Source organism: Manis javanica, chromosome 2, assembly GCF_040802235.1.
Source record: "Manis javanica isolate MJ-LG chromosome 2, MJ_LKY, whole genome shotgun sequence".
Taxonomy (NCBI): Eukaryota; Metazoa; Chordata; class Mammalia; order Pholidota; family Manidae; genus Manis; species Manis javanica.
The window spans coordinates 94,786,804-94,811,361 of NC_133157.1; the positions used below are offsets into that span (position 1 = coordinate 94,786,804).

At 40.6% G+C, this 24,558-nt stretch overlaps 1 protein-coding gene across 6 annotated transcripts in view; it reads left to right on the forward strand.

The window, feature by feature from the left end:
- SPIN1 (spindlin 1) overlaps window positions 1-24,558 on the forward strand; it is a 77,429-nt gene that overhangs the window by 18,874 nt on the left and 33,997 nt on the right. For 4 of the 6 annotated variants that reach the window (XM_036991148.2, XM_073228917.1, XM_073228918.1 and 1 more), the window contains exons 2-3: window positions 2,491-2,700; window positions 21,634-21,682. In XM_036991148.2, coding sequence (XP_036847043.2) covers window positions 2,649-2,700; window positions 21,634-21,682 — 101 coding nt within the window. In that variant the 5' untranslated portion in view covers window positions 2,491-2,648. The remainder of the gene's footprint in view (window positions 1-2,490; window positions 2,701-21,633; window positions 21,683-24,558) is intronic. The other 2 variants (XM_073228920.1, XM_073228921.1) reach the window with 1 other exon arrangement.

The following is a 24,558-nucleotide window of genomic DNA, read 5'->3' on the forward strand; positions in this document are numbered from 1 at the left end:
AGCCTTTTTGCTTAAACAATTAATTTACTTCCATTTTATAAATAGCCTGTTTGGTGATAGCAGGTTGCTGTCTTTGATTACTACTTTCATATCTGAAATACTGAAATACTATTTTCTTACCCATTTTGGAGATAATACAGTGGTGATCTCTTCCTTTATGGGAGCAATCTGTATGTTTATTTTTAAAATAGGAAATTTATCTCTGTAATGCTCCTTACGGTCAGTATGGCAATGCGTGAGCTGTTTTATCTTCTGTGCCTCCTGAGCTGTTAGGAGTCTGAATTGATGAATATACATCAGTGTGTGACATAACATGTGCTTGGGGATACTGTTCTTCTGTGAAATATTTTTTCAGAATTTGTTATCCCCTTAGAGGTTACTATGGAAGGAGAATTTTTGAGTTCCAAAACTAAACTAAGCTCAGGACACATTTTAAAGATTATTTAGCAAAATTGAAAGCCTGAATAGCTGTATTTAACAAAGATGGACTTAGGAAGGAAAATCCAGGATCTTTGTTCTTCCACCTTTCAAAAATTTCAAATTGGAATAAAAGCTCAAGGACTAACATTAGTGTTCCTTTTCCCTAGATTCAGAACTTAGTATTTTGTGGTTTCAGTTTCTTTGTATATTTTGTTTTCTGTCCCTGAACCATATGAAATTCACTTACAGATGTTTTGACACTCTACCCTTAAAAATTTCAGCAAGCGTTTTCTAAGAATAAGTATTTCTCATATATAACCACAGTGTAATACTGTGCTTTTAGAGGCTATGATAATTCCATAATTTCATCTACTCTTCAGCTATTTAAATCTCCCCATTTGTCTTAAATGTCTTCTGTACCTTTCCCTCCAAACCATCCCCTCAGGGTCTACTCACTGGTTCACTTGTCTCCCTGCAGTCTCTTTCAATCTGGAGCAGTGTGTCTGTCTGCTTTTTTTTTTTTATGACATTCACTTTGGAGAGAATGGCCCATTTGCCTTCTAGAAACTTGTCTTGCCTCTAGTTTCCTGTCAACTGGCAATTAAGCCTTAGAGGGTCGAGTAGATGTGGGTGAAGCATGTGGACTGGGTACTTACAGGTGGCGTGTACTTTGTGTCGGGGCCCATTGGGAAGCCTGTGAGGTGCAGGGTAATCTCTCCTGCCCTCTTGGCTCCTGCTCTGTTCTATGTTTCTCCCTGCCTTGCAAAGGTTGAGGTAAGATCAGGCAGTCATGCCCACTGCAGCTTGAGACTGGGGAAGGACTGTCATCTGAAATTTTATGTTTGGGTGTTACTCAGAAAGCCCTCTTAGCACTGTTGGGGAGTGCCGAGGGCGGGAGGCAAGAGGGTACACCGCCTGCCTGGGACTGCCTGGCTGGCTGGCTCTCAGGCCTGGGGTGGACAGCAGGCTGCTGCCGCCCTCAGGTCATGCACTGGGGCGGGAGCAAGGGTAGGTCTGCCCTGGAGGAGTGCTCTGTTCCCCTGTGCTTGTCCGTTGCTGCCCTGAGAAACCTGCTGTCTGCACTTGTGCACATTTCTCTCCTTCCCCAGCTCCCCTCGGTAGAACTCATGGAATACTCATTGAGTGAATTAACTATAAAATACATCCATTTAAAATCTAACTTCCATGAGTAATGAAGTTTTATGTAGTTAAGAATTCTTACCAGTTACACTGATTCCTCTCCCCCTTGTTAATTAGGCTTTTAAATTACTTTAACTATTTTGTTGCATTTTGGTCTCTAGAAAATAACTTCATCAATGCCTTAATTCTTAAGCCTTTGAACACTTGGCCATAGTTGTAGACATGAGGACTAATACACAAAAACCGAATGTAGTTCTTTGGTTCAGAGAAGTATGCAGTAGACATCGTTGTGTTTTATGAGGTATCTGCTTATATGCTTTACTATATGGAGTGAAACTGGAACCAAATTTCATTTAAATGATAAACTGCTTCTGTAAAATGACTCAGCTTTTGCTCTGGGTGTGGATGTTTCCTTGATGCTCCTCCGGAGGTGCTGGGCTTTTCTTTTGGTTTCTGTAAACTCAGGAGCAGAAAGGGGACCAGAGAGTCTTGTTGGCTGTGGTCCCTTTTCTTGCTGCCAACCTGGCCTACCTGCCACTGCCCATGACCTCAGCCCAGTGCCCTCCCATGAGCTGGGTCTTTGTGCCACATGAAGGAGACAGGCCATGCCACTTTAAATCTTGCTGACACCCTTTTCTGACTGCTGGCAGCAAAATGGGTTGGGATACAGTGGGGGAGCTAGAGGTTACACTGTGTTCAGGGTGACCTCTGAGGAACTGCACTTTGCCTCATTTGAAGGTTCTAGCTCCCAGCTCCTCCCTGCTACTCTGCTGGCTTTGCCACCCAAATCTGAGGGGGTTAAGTTACTGCCTTTGGGTGAAGTGCATTGTAGCTGATGCCACTATAAATTTTTACATTATGTTTGATGGCTCATTTTGATAGTTTTGGTCTTATGCTCTAGTCCTGAACTGTTATTTCACTGTTTTGCAGAGTCCTTATGATTTCACATATTTTTCCTGAACATGTAAAAGAGGCACTTGGATGATGGATTAACAAGAACATTGAAATTCTGCAGAAAGTTTCAAACCGGAGAGTATTGACTTTTCACCCTAGTCCAGCAGCTCTGCTGCTCACTTAAATACAGATGAATGAAGACTCCATTCGGGAAGACACCTGGTCAGCGGTCCAGGGCTGATGCAGGTAGGCAGTGTGGTTCTGTGCAGGCATGAGCGATCAACTCAAAATGATCATAAAATGCAGGTGCTCCCCATGTAACTCCTAGTGGTTTGTTTTTCCTAAAGCTTTGTGATTTCCAGTATTTCATACACATTCACATGGGAGAAGTTGGGTCGTGTTAATTGTTGTCCCGTCATCTCTCACCTTCTAGCAAGATAACAGATATCTGGTAGAGTTAGTGTGCAAATTGTGTGTACCTGTTGAATGGGATTATAGTACATAGAGGCTTCATCATTTGTTTTTGAAAGAAGTGAAAGTGATGATATTTAGATTTAGAGCAGTTTTAAGCAAAAAAAGATAAACTTGGAGTTTTTTGTACATTTCTTTGAAAGAATTTTATTGGAATGAATTATATGGAAATGAAGTGAATATATAATAGAAATTCTTATTTTTGGACACACAGCTAATAACTAGAAAAGAAGTTTAAATTTTGCATGATTTTTACCCACCCCAAAAAGAAAAATAAAATCTTTCAGGCTATACTGTAAAATAGGTAAGATTTCATTTGGACTTAAGTTCTTCTCCTTTCCAGAGGTACATTTGAATGTTGAATATAGCTTGTTGAATAGACATTTTAAGGTTCGTTGATAAATGAGTCTGAGAATTAAGCTAGCAGAATTAAGAAATCTCACAGAAATGGTTATGTGATTTAGAACTAGCTCTTACATTTATTAACCATAGTATTTGGAATTCCTTTGTAGAAGAGTCACAGGGATTAAGATGGTTAAATGCCCCTCATTTCTTTGATTTTAGTTCCTCTTTTACAAAGACAGTATCTCTTTAACTGTTTACTATTTATCAGTAAGATTACTTTGGGACAGTGATGATGGGCTGATGTGAAAGTCATCTTGAGGGTTTATTATTCAAACCCCAGCATGTTCAGTAGCCATACACACTTAGGTGCATTTCCTGTCATCCTGAGCCTTGGTTTTTCTCATCTAAACAATAGGACTGTTATGTACCTCTTTGGTTATGATGAGGAATAAACGAGCTCAGGTGTGGTAGGCTAGGCTCAGCTAGGCACCTGGCACATTATAGCATTAATCAAAAAAGCATTATTATGGATCATATGGTTCACAGTAAAATAAATGTAATTTCATTAATTTTGCAGTTAATTTTTGCAAATTGCTCTCAGGTTTTTGTTGATCAGTGAAACCCCCTATATTTCTATCATTTGAAATAGTAATTTGTCTTCCAGGGTTAATTTTATGCACGCCACTCCAAATTCAACATTCCCTATTTTCTTCATTGATACTGACATCATCTTGTGAGGAGTAGAGTGAGCAGATTACAGTGATGTGAAGTAACTGGTGTTGCCAAACCAAGAGATGTTACTGTTTTTAAGAGGGATTGTTAATCCTGGCCAGTACTTTGATCTTTCTCATTTTCTTATTCTTTGATATTTCTTGGAGCAGATGGAATAGGGCTGAAGACAAAGTAGGTGATCTGAAAGTTCCAGTTGGCCTCATGGAGTCATTGTTTTTGACTGTTGTGCAACAGACCCACTTTGGAAAGACTGTTGATCGCTTGATCAGCATTGTTTCTAAAATTGCCATAATCATTCTTCTTTGCACATAGACAAAGGCTCTGTCGCTTTTAAATCCCTATATTGTTAACAAATGTACCCACTTACAAATAAAGAAATCCACTCAAAATGGGAGATTCTTTTTCTTGTGCAAGAAGAGGCCCAGGTAGGTACTCCCGAGTTGGGACAGTGGCTTAGCTGTGCTCCTAGGCTGGTGCCATCCCCAAGGATAAGCTGGGGCTTCAACAGGTAGGGCTCCTAGAGTGTTTCCCTACCTCTGTGGACCTTTGGGTGGCTGGACTTTGTGCAGGCTCCCAGAATGAGTATCCCAAGAGAAGCAGTGCAGCTGTGTGGTCCCTCTGGGTGCCCCAGAAATCATACAGGTTCACTTCCACAGCATTCTGTTCATTGGGGCATCCCAGAGGCAACATTCAGAGGAGGAGGTGCATGCTGTGCTCAACAGGGAATTTGGGGCCATGTTTTAGAACCACCACAGTGGTAAATAGATTGGGTAGGCAGCTCCCAACACCTGATACTGTGTTTTACACAGAGCATGAGTGATGAGTAAAAATTTAAAAATTGAACTTTTTCATTCTTTTTATATATCTAGTTCAGCACATTAGGGATTTCTATTTTAAAAATAACTTAGACTTATCTATCTCTATAATTATGTTGAAATTTAATTGGTTACTAAAGTGGTAGTTTATATATACCTAATGACATGTGACTCTTAAGTCCTGTTTTATGGAATTACTTCTTAAATATATTTTTTTCCCTTAGAGTTAGCCTCCATTTTTACTACTTAATGAAAGATTATAGTTTTTCTACCTTCATGAAATGCCATAATCATCATACTGATACGGTGATACGGCGAATGGTAGTAATAGATATCTACATACCTAATATGCAGACTTAACAACTTTCTTATATTTAAACATTTTAAAAACCTTGATTTTTATCAAATTAATAAAAATTCATGGTTGAATAGTGCCAGAGATTTATAACAAAAAATAGGCACTTGATTCATTTTTATTTTTACCTTCAAAATTTGCAACTAATAGGAGTATACAAATATATCTTTATCTGACAGTTTTAGATACTATGTAGTGACATCTGTTGAGTATTTTGGCTTTTTCACATAACATGTTCCTCATTAGCCTCTTAATAAAATTTTTAGCTGAAATTGTATCTCTTGTTTCTGTTAATAATTACTGTATAAATATTGAACACTTTTGAGCCAAAAAATGCAACATTACTACTTTTTTGGGTACACATTGTTTTTCTTGGAGTCCAATGATTATTTTTTTCCTATTTGCTTAAATTTCTTTGTAGCTAGAAGTCTGTCAAAACCCTCTAGTAGCTTTATAAAGTTCTCAGTGTCCTACATGTCCATTGTGATTGGGTGACCATCTGTCTGTCTGTGAGACTTTTTCTAGTGCCTTCTGCTCCCTTCCCATCTGCGTTGATTGTTCTCTATACCTGGTGCAGCGTTGTCATCCCTGAGGTTCCTTTTCACTCTCCTATACATTGGGGGCCTCCTGGTTGCCCTGTGTTCCCTTTGGTGAGTGTGCTCTTGCCTAGGTGAAGCATGTACATTTTCCAGAAGCAAGCAGAGTTGCATGAGTTAACGGTTAAAGCTACAAGTGGAATGTATGGTCATTCATTCATATTATCAACTTTTGGGCATGCTTGAAATTGTCTCATAACAATTTTTCAAAACTATGCACATAAAAGGTTTTTGAGACTATGTAGCAACTTCTCTTTATCTCATTTGCATGCTCACTCTTTGGTGGGTGAAGGATTCTAGGTTGGAAATAACTTTCATTGAGAATTTTCCAGGCATTGTCTTTGAGATAGTTCGTAGTCTTTGAATCCCAGTGCTGCTGTTGAGGAAATTGGATGCTTTTTTCATTTATTTGTACATGTCCAATGGTTTTTCCTCTTTCCAAGAAACCTCTAGAATTGTCTTTGTGTCTTGAAACTTCAGGACAGTGTATGTTAGTGTGGGTCTTTTTCATTTGTTGTTTTGGGCTTATCAGTCCTTAGATTAACCCTTTCACTGTGTGGGATTCTGTGTCACATCTTTGATCATCTTCCATTTTCTCTCTTCTCTCTGGAATGCATGTTGCTTGGATGTTACGCTTCTTTGGTTGTTTTTATTTTTTTAACCTTCTCTAATCATTCCACTTTCTCACTCTTTCTGAGGGAGTTTACTGTTTTCCAAACTTCCAAAAAACTTTCAGGAAATATTTAAAATTTTAGGAGCTCTTTATGTTCTCATTTATTTCATAGATGCAAATAGCTTATATTTCTGAGGCTGCACATTGCATTTTTAGAAAACTTGCCTTCTTACGAGTGTCTTTGTATCTCCTTGCTGTTAGTCTGTGTTTCATCTGGAACTTTTTCTTTTATCTCTTGTGATCCCAGGTGTACCCTTTAGCAAGGCACTGGAAAGTTGATTGGAAGCTCTGTGTGAGAAAGTGGGCCTGCCTGGCTGATTTCTCTTACATCAGTGGGACCTCCAAGTACAGATTTTCAGACTTCCTACTTGTGTGATGAGAATATATCACCTCTCAGATTTTCTGGTTTCTCCTTTAATGTTATGGTTGTGTCATCCTCTATTGTCTATGGAAGCTGCGCCCCCCTCCCCCAGACTGCTGCTTATCGTACATGTAGGGCCTGTAAATTTGCAGAGCCAGCAGCAAGACTATCGTCTTGACAGCCTCCCAGGATGTTCTCAGAGTGAAAGGTGCTCCCAGGCAAGAGTGAGTGAGACAGTGAGTGTGGTGTGGATGGGTTGGTGAGGATTTCTAATCTAAATGACTTGTTGGAACAGATGTGGGTCTTTATCTTTGGAACACCTGTGTCCACACAAAGTTAAGTTAAAAGTGGGTTATTCTGGAATATGTGTCTGAATGAGCTTCCATTAGAACAATTTGAGTGTTGTAGTTTTTCTTGCCCAATGTGGTTTAGGACAGCTTAAATAACTGTTCTGTGAGTTAGAACAGTTTAATAAATTATGGCTCTATACCTTTTCTTGCTGCAATCAGCAAATAGATGAAGTTACCCAGTAAAGGGTCAGATTATTCTTTTTTTCTGCTGGAAAGGATCCATAGATGGGTGGTATTACCCACTTTTGATGACAGACTGACAGCAGCACCCAGTGAACATACACACACACACACCTACTCTTCTTTCACTTGCCTTTTCCACTCATGAGAGTGGTGCATTTGTTACAGTTGGTGCACCTACACTGACATGTCATCATCATCCAGAGATTAGGGTTTAGACGAGGGTCACTCTTGGTGTTGGACATTTTGTGGGTTTGGACAAATGTATAGTGACATATACCCAGCATTACAGTGTCACACAGAGCAGTTTCACTCTCTCGAAGTCCCCTGGGCTCCACGTGTTCAACCCCTCACAACCAGTGATCTCTGTACTTTGTCCATAGTCTTGCCTTTTCCAGGATGTCACATGGCTGGACTCACACAGTATGGAGCCTTTTCATACCAGCTACTTCACTCAGTGATAAGCACTTGGTTCCTCCATGTCTTTTCATGGCTTGATAGCTCATTTCCTTTTTTTATTAAGATATTGATATACACTCTTATGAAGGTTTCACATGAAAAAACAATGTGGTTACTACATTTACCCATATTATCAAGTCCCCACCCATACCCCAATGCAGTCACTGTCCATCAGTGTAGTAAGATGCCACAGATTCACTATTTGCCTTCTTTGCTTCACTGTGTTTGCTGTGACTCCCATACCATGTGTACTAAACATAATACCCCTCAATCCCCTTCTCCCTCTCTCCATCCCCACCCGCCCTCCCACACCCCTCGCCTTTGGTAACTGCTAGTTCCTTCTTGGAGTCTGTGATTCTGCTGCTGTTTTGTTCCTTCAGTTTTGCTTTGTTGTTATACTCCACAAATGAGGGAAATCCTTTGGCACGTGCCTTTCTCCGCCTGGCTTATTTCACTGAGCATAATACCCTCTAGCTCCATCCATGTTGTTGCAAATGGTAGGATTTGTTTTCTTTTTATGGCTGAATAATATTCCATTATGTATATGTACCACATCTTCTTTATCCATTCATCTACTGATGGACATTTAGGTTGCTTCCATTTCTTGGCTATTGTAAATAGTGCTGCAATAAACATAGGGGTGCATATGTCTTTTTCAAACTAGGCTGCTGCATTCTTAGAGTAAATTCCTAGGAGTGTAATTCCTGGGTCAAATGACATGAGGAACCTCCATACTGCTTTCCACAATGGTTGAACCAATTTACATTTCCATCAGCAGTGTAGGAGGGTGCCCATTTCTTCACAACCTTGCCAACATTTCTTGTTGTTTGTCTTTTCTATGGTGGCCTTACTGGTGTGAGGTGATAACCTCATTGTGGTTTTAATTTGCATTTCCCTGATGATTAGTGATGTGGTACATCTTTTCATGTGTATGTTGGCCTTCTGAATTTCTTCTTTGGAGAAGTGTCTCTTCATATCCTCCACCCATTTTTTCATTGGGTTAATTGCTTTTTGGGTGTTGAGGCAGGTGTGTGAGTTCTTTATATATTTTGGATGTTAACCCCTTGTCGGATATGTCATTTAAAAATATATTCTCCCATGCTGTAGGATGCCTTTTTGTTCTGTTGATGGTGTCCTTTCCTGTACAGAAGCTTTTCAGTTTGATGTAGTCGCATGTGTTTATTTTTGCTTTTGTTTCCCTTGCTCAAGGGGATGTGTTCAGGAAGAAGTTGCTCATGCTTATATTCAGGAGATTTTTGCCTATGTTGTCTTCTAAGAGTTTTATGGTTTCATGACTTACATTCGGGTCTTTGATCCATTTTGAGTTTACTTTTGTGTATGGGGTTAAACAATAATCCAGTTTCATTCTCTTGCATGTAGCTGTCCAGTTTTGCCAGCACCAGTTGTTGAAGAGGTTGTCATTTCCCCAGTGTATGTCCATAGCTCCTTTATTGTATATTAATTGACTATTTATGCTTGGGTTTATATCAGGGCTCTCTAGTCTGTTCCATTGGTCTATGGTTCTGCTCTTGTGCCCCTACCAAATTGTTTTGATTGCTGTGGCTTTGTAGTAGAGCTTGAAGTTGGGAAACGTAATCACCCAGCTCTATTCTTCCTTCTCAGGATTGCTTTGGCTATTCTGGGTCTTTTGTGGTTTCATATGAATTTTAGAACTATTTGTTCCAGTTTGTTGAAGAATGCTGTTGGTATTTTGATAGGGATTGCATTGAATCTGTAGATTGCTTTAGGCAGCATGGCCATTTTGGCAATATTAATTCTTCCTACCCAAGAGCATGGTATGCATGTCCATTTATTTGTGTCCTATTGAATTTCTCTTAAGAGCGTCTTGTAGTTTTCAGGGTATAGGTCTTCCACTTCCTTGGTTAGGCTTATTCCTAGGTGTTTTATTTTTTTTTTATGCAATTTTGAATGGAATTGTTTTCCTAATTTCTCTTTCTGCTAGTTCATCGTTAAGTGTATAGGAGTTCTACAGATTTCTCTGTATTATTTGTATCCTGCAGTTTTGCTGAATTCAGGTATTCTAGTAGTTTTGGAGTGGATTCTTTAGGGTTTTTTATGTACAATATCTTGTCATCTCCCAACAGTGACAGTTTGACTTCTTCCTTACTAGTCTGGATGCCTTTTTTTTTCTTTGTTTTGTCTTATTGCCATGCCTAGGACCTCCAAAACTATGTCAAATAAAATTGGGGACAGTGTGGGTTTGGACCATCTTTGTGTTGTTCCCAGTTGTAAAGGAAAAACTTTAATCTTCTTGGCTTTCATCTTGTTGGCTGTGGGTTTGACACATATGGCCTTTATTATGTTGAGGTGCTTGCCCTCTATACCCATTTTGTTGAGAGTTTTTGTCATGAATGTATGTTGTAATTTGTCTAATGCTTCTTCGGCATCTATGGAAATGATCATGTGGTTTTTGTCCTTTTTGTTGATGTGGTGGATGATATTGATGGTTTCAGAATGTTGTACCATCCTTGCATTCCCGAGATGAATCTCACTTGATCATGGTGTAGGATCCTCTTGATATATTTTTGTATTTGGTTTGCTGAGTATTTTTGCATCTATGTTCATGAGGGATATTGGTCTGTAATTTTTTTTGTGTGTGGTGTCTTTGTGTGGTTTTGGTACTAGAGGGATGCTGGCTTCATAGAATGAGTTTGTGTGTATTCCTTCCTCTTCTCTTTTTGGAAAACTAAGGAGAATGGGTTAAGTATGTCTTCTTTAAATGTCTGATAAAGTTCAGTGGTGAATCCATCTTACCCAGGGATTTTTTCCTTGGGTACTTTTTGATTACCGATTCAATTTCGTTGCTCTTAATTGGTCTGTTTAGATTTTGTTTTTCCTGGGTCAGTCTTGGAAGGTTGAATTTTTCTCAAAAGTTGTCCATTTTCTAGGTTATCCAGTTTGTTAGCATGTAACTTTTCATAGTATTCTCTAATAATTCCTTATGTTTCTATGGTGTCTGTAGTGGTTTTTCCTTCCTCATTTCTGATTCTGTTTATGTGTGTAGATTTCTCTTTTTCTCTTAATAAGTCTGGCTAGGGGTTTGTCTATTTTTAATTTTCTCAATGAAGCAGCTCTTGGTTTCATTAATTTTTTTCTATTCTTTCATTCTTCTCTTTTATTTATTTCTCTGATCTTTATTATGTCCCTCCTACTGCTGACTTTGGTCCTTCCTCATTTGTTCTTCTTTTTCCAGTTCAATAATTGTGAATTTAGACTGCATTTCCATTGTTCTTCCTTCTTTAAATAGGCCTGGATTGTTATATACTTTGCTCTTAGCACTGCCTTCACTGTGTTCCATAAAATTTGGGGCTTTGTGCTGTTGTTGTCATTTGTCTCCATGTATTGCTTGATCTCTGTTTTAATTTGGTCATTGATCCATTGATTATTTAGGAGCATGTTGTTAAGCCTCCATGTATTTATGAGCCTTTTTGTTTTCTTTGTACAATTTATTTCTAGTTTTATACCTTTGTGATCTGAGAAGTAGGTTGGTAAAATTTCAATCTTTTTGAATTTACTGAGGCTCTTTTTGTGGCCTAGTATGTGGTCTATTCTAGAAAATGTTCCATGTGCACTTGAGAAGAATGTATATCCTGCTGCTTTTGGGTTTAGAGTTCTGTAGATGTCTTTTAGGTCCATCTCTTCTAGTGTGTTGTTCAGTGCCTCTGTGTCCTTACTTTCTGTCTGGTGGATCTGTCCTTTGGAGTGAGTGGTGTGTTAAAGTCTCCTAAAATGCATGCATTGCATTCTATTTTCTCATTTAATTCTGTTAGTATTTGTTTCACATATGTAGGTGCTCCTGTGTTGGGTGCATATATATTTATAATGGTTATATCCTCTTGTTGGACTGACTTCTTTATCATTATGTAATGTCCTTCTTTATCTCTTATTACTTTCTTTGTTTTGAAGTCTATTTTTTCTGATACAAGTACTGCAACACCTGCTTTTTTCTCCCTATTGTTTGCATAAAATATCTTTTTCCATCCCTTCACTTTTAGTCTGTGTATGTCTTTGGGTTTGAGGTGAGTCTCTTGTAAGCAGCACAGATGGGTCTTGTTTTTTTATCCATTCTATTACTCTGTGTCTTTTGATTGGTGCATTCAGTCTGTTTACATTTAGGGTGATTATCGATAGATATGTACTTATTGCCATTGCAGGCTCTGGACCAGAGGTTCAAGGGTAGCTTCCTTAGTATTTAACCATCTACCTTAACTCACTTATTACTCTATTATAAACACAGTCTGATGATTCTTTATTTCTCTCCTTTTTCTTCCTCATTCCCCTCTTTATATGTTAGGTGTTTTATTCTGTACTGTTTTTTGTTTCCCTTAACTGATTTTGTAGATAGCTGATTTTATTTTGCATTGAGTTGGTATTTAGTTGGTCTACTTTCTTTGGTGTGGTTTTATTTTCTCTGGTGATGCCTGTTTAGCCTTAGTAATACTTCCATCTAGAGCAGTTCCTTTAAAATACACTGTAGAGATGGTTTGTGGGAGGCAAATTCCCTCAACTTTTGCTTATCTGGGAATTATTTAATCCCCCTTCAAATTTAAATGATAATCTTGCTGGATACAGTATTCTTTGAGGTTCTTCTGTTTCATTGTATTGAATATATCATGCCATTCTCTTCTGGTCTGTAAGGTTTCTGCTAAGAAGTCTGATGATAGCCTGATGGGTTTTCCTTTGTAGGTGATCTTTTTTCTCTCTCTGGCTGCTTTTAATTCTCTGTCCTTGTCTTTGATCTTTGCCATTTTAATTATTATATATCTTGGTGTTGTCCCCCTTGGGTCCCTTGTGTTGGGAGATCTGTGGGCTTCTATGATCTGAGATCATATTTCCTGCCCCAGCTTGGGGAAGTTTTCAGCAATTATTTCTTTAAAGACACTTTCTATCCCTTTTCCTCTCTCTTCTTCTTCTGGTACACCTATAATGTGAATATTGTTCTGTTTGGATTGGTCACACAGTTCTCTTAATATTCTTTCATTTCTAAAGATCCTTTTATCTCTCTCTGCCTCAGCTTCTCTGTATTTCTGTTCTCTGATTTCTATTCTGTTAACAGTCTTCCACCTCATCCAGTCTGTTCTTAAATCCTTCCATTGTTTGTTTCTATTACCTCCCTCCAGAATTTATCCCTTAGCTCTTGCATATTTCTCTGTAGGTCCATCAGCATGCTTATGACTTTTATTTTGAATTCTTTTTCAGGAAGATGGGTGATTTTGGTCTCACCAGGCCCTCTTTCTGGGTTTTGAGGGATTTTGGACTGAACAAGGTTCTTCTGCCTTTTCATGGCGATGGAAATGATTGCTCGCGAGTGGCATGTGTGTCAGCTGGGAGAACAAAGTCCCTTCCTGCTTGCTGGTTGCCTTGCCCATCTTGCTGCCTGTGCTGGGCAGCCGCACACAGGGAGCAGCCTCTGGGTCAATCCCCTGTGTTGCCGTGTTTGGGGTGGCCTTTGGGATGACCTGGGGCACTGGTGGGGGTCACAGGCCAGTGGCGTGTGTTCTCCCATGAGAACGGTGCCCCTTTCTGCCTTCTGGACTTTGTGCTGGCTTCCTCCTTCTGTGCCAGGCAACCGCATACAGGGAGCAGCCTCTGGGTTGATCCCCTGAGCTGCTGTGAGCAGGGAGGCCCTTGGGATGGCCTAGGGCACTGGTGGTGGTTGCAGGTGATCAGCGCATGTTCACTGTGAGAACAGAGCCCCTTATGTGCTTCACGGACTCCACACCGGTTTCCTCTGCCTGTGCTGGTCAGCCATATGCAGGGGGCAGTGTCTAGGTTAATCCCCTGAGCTGCTGTGGGCAGGGTGGCCCTTGGCATGGCCTAAGGCACTGGCAGGGGTTGCAGATGAGCACCATGTGTTCACTGCAGGAACAAATCCCATTTGTGCCTTCTGGACTCTGCGCCGGTCTCTGCTCTCTGTGTCAGTTGACTGCGGGCAGGGGCAGTCTCTGGGTCTGGCCTGGTTAACTGCGTTCTGGGAGGTGACTCTGTGTGGTTGCTGTGGGTGGGGCTGCTTCCCGGTTGCTCCGCAGCAGTGTCAGATTAGCCGGTTTGCTTGCTGTGCTGGCGGGGCCAAATGAACGGCAGGCACCTTATCGCCATGAGGGGCTTTGGTGCTTTGTTGCCACCCAACAGGTTAGGGCGCCTGAAATTCTGGTTATTTAGCAGTCCTGTGCTTCCACTCCCTCCGCACTCTTGATTCTTTTCCTCCCTCCAGTAAGCTGGGGGGTGGGGGGAGTGCTCGGATCCCACTGAGTCATGGCTTTGTATCTTACCCTATTCATGAGATGTTGAGTTCTTGCAGATGTAGATGTAGCCTGGCTGTTGCACTGTATCATCTGGTCACTCTTTTAGGAATAGTTGTACGCTGTATTTTCAAAGTACATATGGTTTTGGGAGATTTCTGCCACCCTACTCACGTTGAGAATCCCATCTTGAGAGTTGAGTACCTGTCTTGAGAATCCCTGTGTGCAGGTTTTTGTATGGACATGTTTTCCAACTCCTTAGGGTAAATGCCAAGAACCATAAATGCTGGATTATATGGTAAAGTCTAATTGTAAGAACCTGTCAGACTGTCTTCCAGAGTAGTTGTACCCATTTGCATTCCTACCAGAAGTGAATGTGAGAATTCCTGTTGTTCCTCATCTTCCTCAGAATTTGATAGTGTCAGTGTTCAGATATTGGCCATTCTAATAGACATATAGTGGTATCTTACTGTTGTTTAATTTGGATTTCCCTCATGATACATGACGTGGAGTACTCTTTCATGTGCTTATTTGCCATGTCTATATCTTTGGTAGGGTGTCTGTTCAGGTCTTTGGCCTATTAGTTAATCGGGTTGTTTTCTTAACTGTTTAATTTTAAGAGTTCTTCGTATATTTTGGATAACAGTTCTCTATGAAGTATTTTTCAGATAATTTCTCCCAGTCTGTGCCTTGTCTTATTCTCTTGATAGTGTCTTTCACAGAGAGCAAGTTTTTCATTATAATGAAGCCTGTCTTATCAATTATTTCTTTCATGGATTATGGCTTTGTTGTATCCAAAAAGTCATTAACATAACCAAGATCATCTAGATTTTCTCCTATGTTATCTTTTAAAAATGTTATGGTTTTGCATTTACAGTTAGGTCTGTGATCCATTTTGAATAAATTTTTGTGAAAGGTGTGAAGTCTATGTGTAAATTCGTTTGACAAGTCCTTGCATAAAGTACAGATTTTTCATCCCCTTGTCCATCTAGGCCTAGAGTTGTTCTGTGGGTGTGTCAGGTAGCTGTGCTCTCCGTGGAATCCATATCTCATCTTTGTCTGGGAGCCACAGCTGCTTTGAGGGCATGCAGACATGCTGATTGGAAGTCGGGAGGATGGCTCATAGCTCGGCAAGGCTGTGTCTTGCAGTCTTCATCTGTGAACTGTAGTGGATGGTCTTACACAAAGCAGTTTGCCATGTATCACCTATTCCAGTAAACTTTTTAAACTTGTACAAACATTTGTGTTTTAAAAGTGCATACCTTAATGTACAGACAAGGAGAGAGGACTTAGCAGCCAACCGGAGGCTTCCCTCCTGCACCCAGGGGAACCACTGTTCTGAGTTTATGGTAAAAAGTCCTTGGTTCTCTTTATGTTTGTTACTTAGTGTGAATTTTGATTGATATACTAAGTACTACTTTTGCTGAATCCCAGATTAGACACAATGTGTTGGCATTTTTATTTTATTCAAGATGAATTTTGGTTGTGACTTTGTTTTTCAAACAGGGGTTTTTAGAAGGCTGTTTAGCTGGGTTATGTCCAAATAGCATATTTATTTTTAGCTTAATTCTGATGTGGTCAGAAAACATACTTCATGTGATTTCATGTTATTTTTAAGTGTATTGAGGTTTGTATTGTCAATAACATAAGGTGTATCTGGATGCATGATCCATGTGAACTTGGGGAAAAAAATGTGTTCTGGCATTACTGGATTAAAGCTCTATAATTGTCCAGTAAGTCACATTGGCTGCTTGTGATGTTCAAGTCTTCCATAGCCTTCCTGATTTTTCTACCTGCTTGTTACATAAACAGCTGAAAGAAGAGTTCAGATCTCTTAAGTATAATATGGATATGTCAGTTCTTATGTCATTCCTGTTAGTTTTTGCTTCATGTATTTCAGTATTCTGTAATTAGGTTCATACACAGTTTAAATTAATATGGTTTCTTGATTAATTGACCCTTTTATAATTTTGAAAGGTCCTTTTGATCCCTGATAACTTTGCCCCTGAAGTTAGCATGATACTAATAATGGTCTCTTTGTTTTTTATATATCCTCATTGATGTGTATAGACTGCTTACATTTGATGTAGCTGTCAATTTTATGGGGTTGGGATATATTTTTGCTGTATATAGTATTTTAAGTCCACAGGTAGGCCAGTTTATTATCTTAGAGATGCATTCCACTGTCTTCTGTTCTGGCTTACATTATTTCTGACAACAGACCTGAGTCAGTATTGTCTCCCTGTATTTAATCTGTCCTTTATTGTTTGGCTGTTTAAAAGTATCTCTGGGTAGTGGTTTTCAGAAGTTGGATTGGATGTGCCTTGTGGTTTTCTCTGTCTTTCTTTGGCTTACTTGCTGGCTTTGTGGTTGTGCACTCAACCACGTCTGCACACTTCCTGCCACTATCTTTACCAGTTTTTTCCTTCCTACACCCTCTCTGTCTTCCTGAAGTTGGTTTGACTTAGGCCAATTCTGTTGTCCCAGGGGTCACTGATGCCATTCATGTCCCCTGTTCTTTCCTTTGGTGTGGTTTTGGATAGTTTGCATTGCAGTGTCTCAGGTTCACTTAATTTTTTTTTTTCATTTAGGTCATGTATTTTTCACTAGTTCTTTTGTTTCTTTTTTCCCATTTTTCTATTTTAAGTGTTTTGTGTCTTTTAAATATTTGAGCATATATGTCACAGTGCTTTTTGACCTCTTTGAGAGTTAATTACATTGTTTTGGTTATAACCCACCTGGTAATGGGGTTATAGTCTGCTGCTTTTCTGCATGTTTAGTAATTTTTGTTGGGTGTTGGACATTTGAACTGTGTTGTGAAGCATATTTTGTTGACATGTTTGTTTTGGCAAGCAGATGCTAGGATGCATCTTCAGCAGCTTTTAGTCTTATGGCTACTTTATTTAGCCTTCCTGCTAAGGGGCCACCTTTTTGTGGCTTTTACTGACTGCGCCATGTATTCACAGACATGGCTAACTGGACTTTGAACAGCTTAGCATCCTTTCTCAGGTTAGTATCTAGCTCCGACTTAAGCCCACACACCCAGATGTTTGAGTCCCCTCCTCTCCCCAGCTCCAATCTGACTCGGACATAGCAAAGCCTGCTGTGTTCTTGGTTTCCCCTTGATGTGCTGTCCCTCAGACATTGCTCCTGGGATGCAGGTTGTGTTGGAGGGGGCTGTGTGGGCTTCTGCTTTCTGCCCCCAGGGTGCTCTGCTGCCAGCTGCCCTAATGTCTGGGTCCAGATGGTCCCCATCCTCTGCCCTGTTTTCTAGGCCTGTGGTAGGAAGACAAGCATGGTAACTGTGAGCTCCTTAACAACAGCAATCGCAGTTCATTTTCTGGATTTTGTTGCATGAGTTTCGTTTTGTGTTTCATGGCCAGTTTGGAGAGGTGAACTGTTGTCCCTGTCTTTTTATCTTCTCAGAGTCCCATATACTGCTTTATATATATAAGGTTTCACAAGAAAAACAATGTGGTTACTATATTCACCCTTATTGAGTCCCCTCCTGTACCCACTGCAGTCACTTGTTTAGTAAGATGCCACAGAGTCCCTACTTGTCTTCTCTGTGCTTCTCTGTGTCTTCCTTGTGACCCCACACACACCATGTGCACTAATCATAATGCCCATCAATCCCCATCTCCCTCTCAACTTGCCCTCCCCCAACCCTCCCCTTTGGTAACTGCTAGTCCATTCTTGGAGTCTGAGTCTGCCACTATTTTGTTCCTTCAGTTTTGCTATGTTGTTATACTCCACAAATGAGGGAAATCATTTGGTACTTGTCTTTCCCCCCCTGGCTTATTTCACTGAGCATAATACCCTCTAGCTCCATCCATGTTGTTGCAGATTATAGGATTTGTTTCTTATGGCTGAATAGTATTGCATTGTGTATAGGTACCATATCTTCTTTATCCATTCTTCTACTGATGGACACTAAGGTTGCTTCCATATCTTGGCTATTGTAAAAAGTGCTGCAATAAACATAGGGGTGTATATGTCTTTTCGAACTTGAGAAGTTGTATTCTGTGGGTCAATTCCAAGGCATGGAATTCCGGGGTGAAATGGTATTTCTATTTCTAGAAATTTTTTTGAGGAACCTCCATATTACTTTCCACAATGGTTGAACTAGCTTACATTCCCACCAGCAGTGGAGGAGAGTTCACCTTTCTCCGCATCCTTGCCAGCATTTGTTGTTCCTAGTCTTTTGGATATTGGCCATCCTTACTGGTATGAGGTGATACCTCATTTTGGTTTTAATTTGCATTTCTCTGATAATTAGCAGTGTGGAGCATCTTTTCATGTGCCTGTTGGCCATCTGAGTTTCTTCTTTGGAGAAGTTTCTGTTCATATCCTCTTCCCATTTATTAATAGGATTATTTGCCTTCTGGGTGTTGAGGCATGTGATTTCTTTACATATTTTGGATGATAACCCCTTGTCGGATATGTTGTTTACAAATACATTCTCCAGTTATGCAGAATGCCTTTTTGTTCTGCTTATGGTGTCCTTTACTGTACAGAAGCTTTTTACCTTGATGAAGTCCCATGTGTTCACTTTTCCTTTTTGTTTTCCTTGCCTGAGGAAATGAGTTCAGGAAAAAGTTGCTCCTGTTTATATTCAAGAGACTTTTGCCTATGTTTTTTCCTTAGAGTTTTATGGTTCCATGATTTACATTCAGGTTTTTTATCCATTTTGCATTTAATTGTGTGTATGGCATTAGACAATTATCCAGTTTCATTCTCTTGCATGTAGCTGTCTAGTTTTGCCAAAACCAGTTGTTAAAAAGGCTGTCATTTCCCCATTGTATATCCATGGTTCCTTTATTGTATATTAATTGACCATATATGCTTGAGTTTATATCTGCGCCTTCTAGTCTGTTCCATTGCCCTATGGTTTGATTCTTGTGCCAGTACCAAATTGTCTTGATTACTGTGGCTTTGTAGTAGAGCTTGAAGTTGGGGAGCATAATCCCCCCAGCTTTATTCTTTGTTCTCAGGATAGCTTTAGCTATTCAGGGTCTTTTGTGGTTCCATTTGAATTTTAGAATGATTTGCTCTAGTTCGTTGAAGAATGCTGTTGGTATTTTGATAGGGATTGCATTGGATCTGTAGATTACATTAGGTAGGATGGCCATTTTGACCATATTAATTCTTCCTGTCCATGAGCATGGGATGTGTTTCCATTTATTGGTATCTTTAATTTCTCTCATGAGTGTCTTATAGTTTTTAGAGTATAGGTCTTCCACTTCCTTGGTTAGGTTTATTCCTAGGTATTTTATTTGTTTTGATGCAATTGTGAATGGAATTGCTTCCCTGATTTGTGTCTCTGCTATTTCGTTGTTAGTGTATAGCAATGCCACAGATTTCTGTGTATTAATTTGGTATCCTGCAACTTTGCTGAATTCAGATATTAGGTCTCATAGTTTTGGAGTGGATTCTTTAGGGTTTGTTATGTGCAATATCATGTCTTGCAAACAGTGACTGTTTGGCTTCTTCCTTACCAATCTGGGTGCCTTTTATTTCTTTGTGTTGTCTGATTGCCGTGGCTATGACCTCCAAAACTATGTTGAATAACAGTGGGAAGAGTGGGCATCCTTGTCCTGTTACCGATCTTAGAGGGAAAGCTTTCAGCTTCTTGCTGTTAAGTATAATGTTGGCTGTGGGTTTGTCATATATGGCCTTTATTATGTTGAGGTACTTGCCCTCTATACCCATTTTGTTGAGAGTTTTTATCATGAATGGATGTTGAATTTTGTTGAATGCTTTTTCAGCATCTATGGAGATGATCATGTGGTTTTTGTCTTTCTTTTTGTTGATGTGGTGGATGAAGTTGATGGATTTTCGAATGTTGTACCATCCTTGCATCCCTGGGATGAATCCCACGTGGTCATGGTGTATGATCCTTTTGATGTATTTTTGAATTCGGTTTGCTAATATTTTGTTGAGTATTTTTGCATCTATGTTCATCAGGTGTATTGGTCTGTAATTTTATTTTTTGGTGGGGGGGGTCTTTGCCTGGTTTTGGTATTAGAGTGATGCAGGCTTCAGGCTTCATAGAATGAGTTTTGAAATATTCCCTCTAATATTTTTTGGAAAACTTTAAGGGGAATGGGTATTATGTCTTCTCTATATGTGTGATATAATTCAGAGCTGAATCCATCTGTCCTGGGGGTTTTGTTCTTGGGTAGGTTTTGATTACCAGTTCAATTTCGTTGCTGGTAATTGGTCTGTTTAGATTTTCTGTTCCTTCCTTGGTCAGCCTTGGAAGGTTGAATTTTTCTAGGACATTGTCCATTTCTTCTAGGTTTTCCAGCTTGTTAGCATATAGATTCACATAGTATACTCTAATAATTCTTTGATGTTGATGATTTTTATTGTGAAGTCTCTTTCAGGAAGATTGATGAGTTCAGTTTCACTTGGCCTTTTTTTCTGGAGTTTGTGAGATTCGCGGTTGAAAGAGGTTTGTTTGATGTGTCATATTTGTATGTGGCGCCCTCTACTGCCCAGAAGCTCTGCTCTCTGGAGTTCCTCAGCCCCTGGAGTGATGTCTGGGGTCACAAGGCAAAAAGCGCTGGTGCCCGGTGGGATGGTAGAGCTGTTTCCTGCTTCCTGGCTGCTGTGCCTGTCTCCACTGTCAGAACCAGTGGGCTGAGTGCACAGGTGTAAGCCTCTATGCTTTGCGTTTATATCTGCCGTAGGTATGCAGGGCCTCTCTGTGACTGGCCTGCCACCACGGCAAGAGATGCCAGTTTGTGAGCGCTGCCGGCCATCTGGGAGGAAGGCGCAGCTGGCTGCATATCACTGTGGGGGGTGTCAGAGCTGCCTAGCCAGCCAGGGGGATGGAACACATGAAGCTCTTGAAAGTTCCCCACCTGCTGAGCAGAGAGCTCCCGGATGATTTTGTCCACTTGTGTTTGCCCCTTTAGCAGCCCTCTTGCTGTGAGGAAGTCTCTCAGACTGCCCGTCTTTCTTTTGTCCTAGAGCAGCTGGGTGTGGATCCCTGTTTTCCACAAGCTGCTGGAATCTCAATCTCTTCAAGTATTCTGCCTCTCTTAGCTTTCCATCCCCACTAATCTCCAGAGCATCATGCAATGTAGGTTCGTGCTCCCAGAGCAGATCTCCAGGACTGGGTGTGAAGCAGTCCTAGGCTTCCATCCCACTTCCTGTTCCATTTCTCTTTCTCCCTCTGGTGAGTTGTATTGGGGGAAGGGCTTGGGTTCCATCAGGTCACAACTTTGGTATGTTACCCTTCTGCATGAAGTCTGCCCTTTTCTCCAGGTATATGCAGTCTGGCACAGCCTTCTTTCTTCTTGCTCTTTCAGAATGAGTCATATTAACTATATTTTCATATTACATGTCGTTTTGGGAGGAGGTCTCTCTCTCCTCTCACACTGCCATCGTTAGTCCATCCCTTGTACAGATTTTTAAAAGTTAAGTAAGCATATATCTTTTTACATGTTGGCTATTCATGGTTTATTTTCATTTCATGCCTTATACAGCAGTTTTTCAGAAGTTAATTTTTTCCAAATTTTGAAGCATTTTTCGTTCAGTTTTCATTGACTTCCACTCCCTTCTCTTTTAGGCCATGCTGGTGTGTCTGCAAGCATGATGAAGAAGAGGACATCCCACAAGTAAGAGATTCTGAAATGTGCCTCTTAGACAGGAGGTTGTGGCCTTTGATTATCTGGGACACAAAACCACTAATGTGGCCCCTACCCCTCCAGTGGGAAGTCGTTGCTCCTGCAGCCAGCCTCACGTGGCCTTGCTGCGTAATTGAGTAGAGGTGTGCAGTTGTATCAGTGTCCCTTCCCTTCTCCTTGACCTCATCTGAGTTCCTGGGTCCGACCTCCTTTCTCTGGAAACCTTTGGATCATGATTCCTGTCCAGTTTAAAGGGATCTAGACTGAGGGAAGGAGGCTTCAGCCAGGCAAGGTTGGCAGGCACAAGGTAGGCAGGCCTCTCCCGCTTGTTTCCTTGTGGAGTCTGCAGACTTGTGGTGTTCGGCTTCCTCTCTGAGTCTTGGATCTGCTGTTGGATAAGGAGTTCCTTGTGGGCCGAGGCCCTAGCTTGTGCGTGAGGGCCTGGCTAGCACAGTGCCTGGCACACTCTCACTGCCTTAGGACATTGTCAAGTGAATGAAAAGCTTGTAATTTAGAGAAAGCATGTGCATGTTGAAAGGTTATTAAATAGACATGTGTTTTAAGTGACAAGTGTGCTATAAGTCCCAAATTTCATAGGTACCTGAGCACAGAAGCCACTTTTTTCTCTTTGAAGTTTTGTGTGTAACATAGTTATATCAAAGAAGAAAATTGAGATACTATAACAGTAATAATTTCTACTCATCCTGTGTCATATTTAATAATACCCCCAGGTACTGGTGATGGGAACCACTTGGACAACCAGTTCCGATTTGTGAGTCTTGATCATAGACTGTCATGGGTGAAAGAGACCCTTCTTGGCCTAGCACCTCCTGGGTCCCTCCCTGTGGTTATTTCCAGCTTACACGTGTTGCAAAGTTGTGGCTCTTAGTCACTACACTGAAGTAGCTGAAGGGCAGGTGGGGCCCTTGGTGTTGTGGAGGGTCTGGGTGTGAATAAAAAGGCCTGTTCAGAGTTTTTGGTGATCAAACCAAACTTGCCTATTATTTACATGAGTACATGGATGTGGATGCATGAGGTAAATATTTGTGATATTTCATTCATGGGTGACCTGGCATATATAAGTGTGACAGTGAGGTAGATAAGCTCTAAGCCCCCTACTTGCCCATTATCTCCATAAATCTGCTACATCCAAGTACCTGATCACTCATCTCCCTCCATTGTCACATCAGTGCCCTAAACTGCAAACCATCTCTTGGTACAAACAGGATAGCAATTAAACCAGATGATGAGCCATAGAATTGAGGTAATGATAAAAACTAACAGTGGGCCTAACATCCAAAAGACAAACAACAAATGTTGGCAAGGATGTGGAGAAAGGGGAACCCTCCTACACTGCTGGTGGGAATGTAAACTAGTTCAACCATTGTGGAAAGCAGTATGGAGGTTCCTCAAAAAACTCAAAATAGAAGTACCATTTGACCCAGGAATTCCACTCCTAGGAATTTACCCTAAGAATACAGCAACCCAGTTTGGATAAGACATATGCACCCCTATGTTTATTGCAGCAGTATTTACAATAGCCGAGAAATGGAAGCAACCTAAGTGTCCATCAGTAGGTGAATGGATAAAGAAAATGTGGTACATACACACAATGGAATATTATTCAGCCATAAGAAGAAAACAAATCCTACCATTTGCAACATCATGGATGGAGCTAGAGGGTATTATGCTCAGTGAAATAAGCCAGGGGGAGAAAGACAAGTACCAAATAATTTCACTCATCTGTGGAGTATAAGAACAAAGAAAAAACTGAAGGAACAAAACAGCAGCAGACTCACAGAACCCAAGAATGGACTAACAGTTACCAAAGGGAAAGGGACTGGAGAGGATGGGTGGGAAGGGAGGGATAAGGGCGGGGAAAAGAGACATTACAGTTAGCACACATAATGTAGGGGGGGGGTACATGGGAAAGGCAGTGTAAGCAGAGAAGACAGGTAATGACTCTATAGCATCTTGCTGTGCTGATGGACAGTGACTGTAGTTGGGTATGTGTGGGGGACTTGATATTAGGGGGAATCTAGTGACCATAACGTGTTGAAGTAATTGTACATTAATGATACCAAAATAAATTTAAAAAAAACAGTGGGAAAGAAAAACAAATTACACACTAATTTTGCAAGACTAGAACTGTTCATGTAGAGCAGATTTTGCCAGTTAGGGTATTGCCAGTTTTACCATGGCCTTAAGATTGTAATGCGTTGTGTTTTATCAATTTGTACACATTTCCAGATAGGTGTGATTGAATATTCACTTAGGATTTCAGGTATTTGTGGGTCTGAACTTTTGGGCCTGTTATCAATATATTTGGTTTCAGGGAGGTTTCATATGCCTCGTCTTGGGCAGTATTTGTTCGTTAACTCACAACTGGGATGTACTAGTTCCTTTTTCCTTGAAGTACAAGGAATAAACACATACCTGTTACATGTTTGCAGTTCATATGTGCAGCAGCCCAAAAAAGATCTTGTATGTGCCACAATCGAGGAACATGATCTGATGTTTTCATAAAAGGTGTGCTTGCCTCACTGGGTGGAAGCCGTGAGTGTGTTACTGTGTAGCAAAGAGGGAAGTTGAAATGAAAAGTTGGCAGTCACATTTCCCTTTTTTTCCTAAACTCAGTGCAATAAAGGTGGGTAGAGTAGGAAAAAAAGACCCAAGCAAAAGTTTCTATGTTTCACAAATGATGGTTTTTACTAGTTGCCCATTGGAAGGCCAGCAGGGCGGGGCTGGTGGCAGGTGTGGCCCAGGAGCTGGCTTTGGATTGGAAGCCAGCTGGCTGCCTTTGCCAGTCTCTTCATTTGCCTGGCACTCAGCTGACTTGTGTCTACAAATCGTAGTGTTGATAGTGG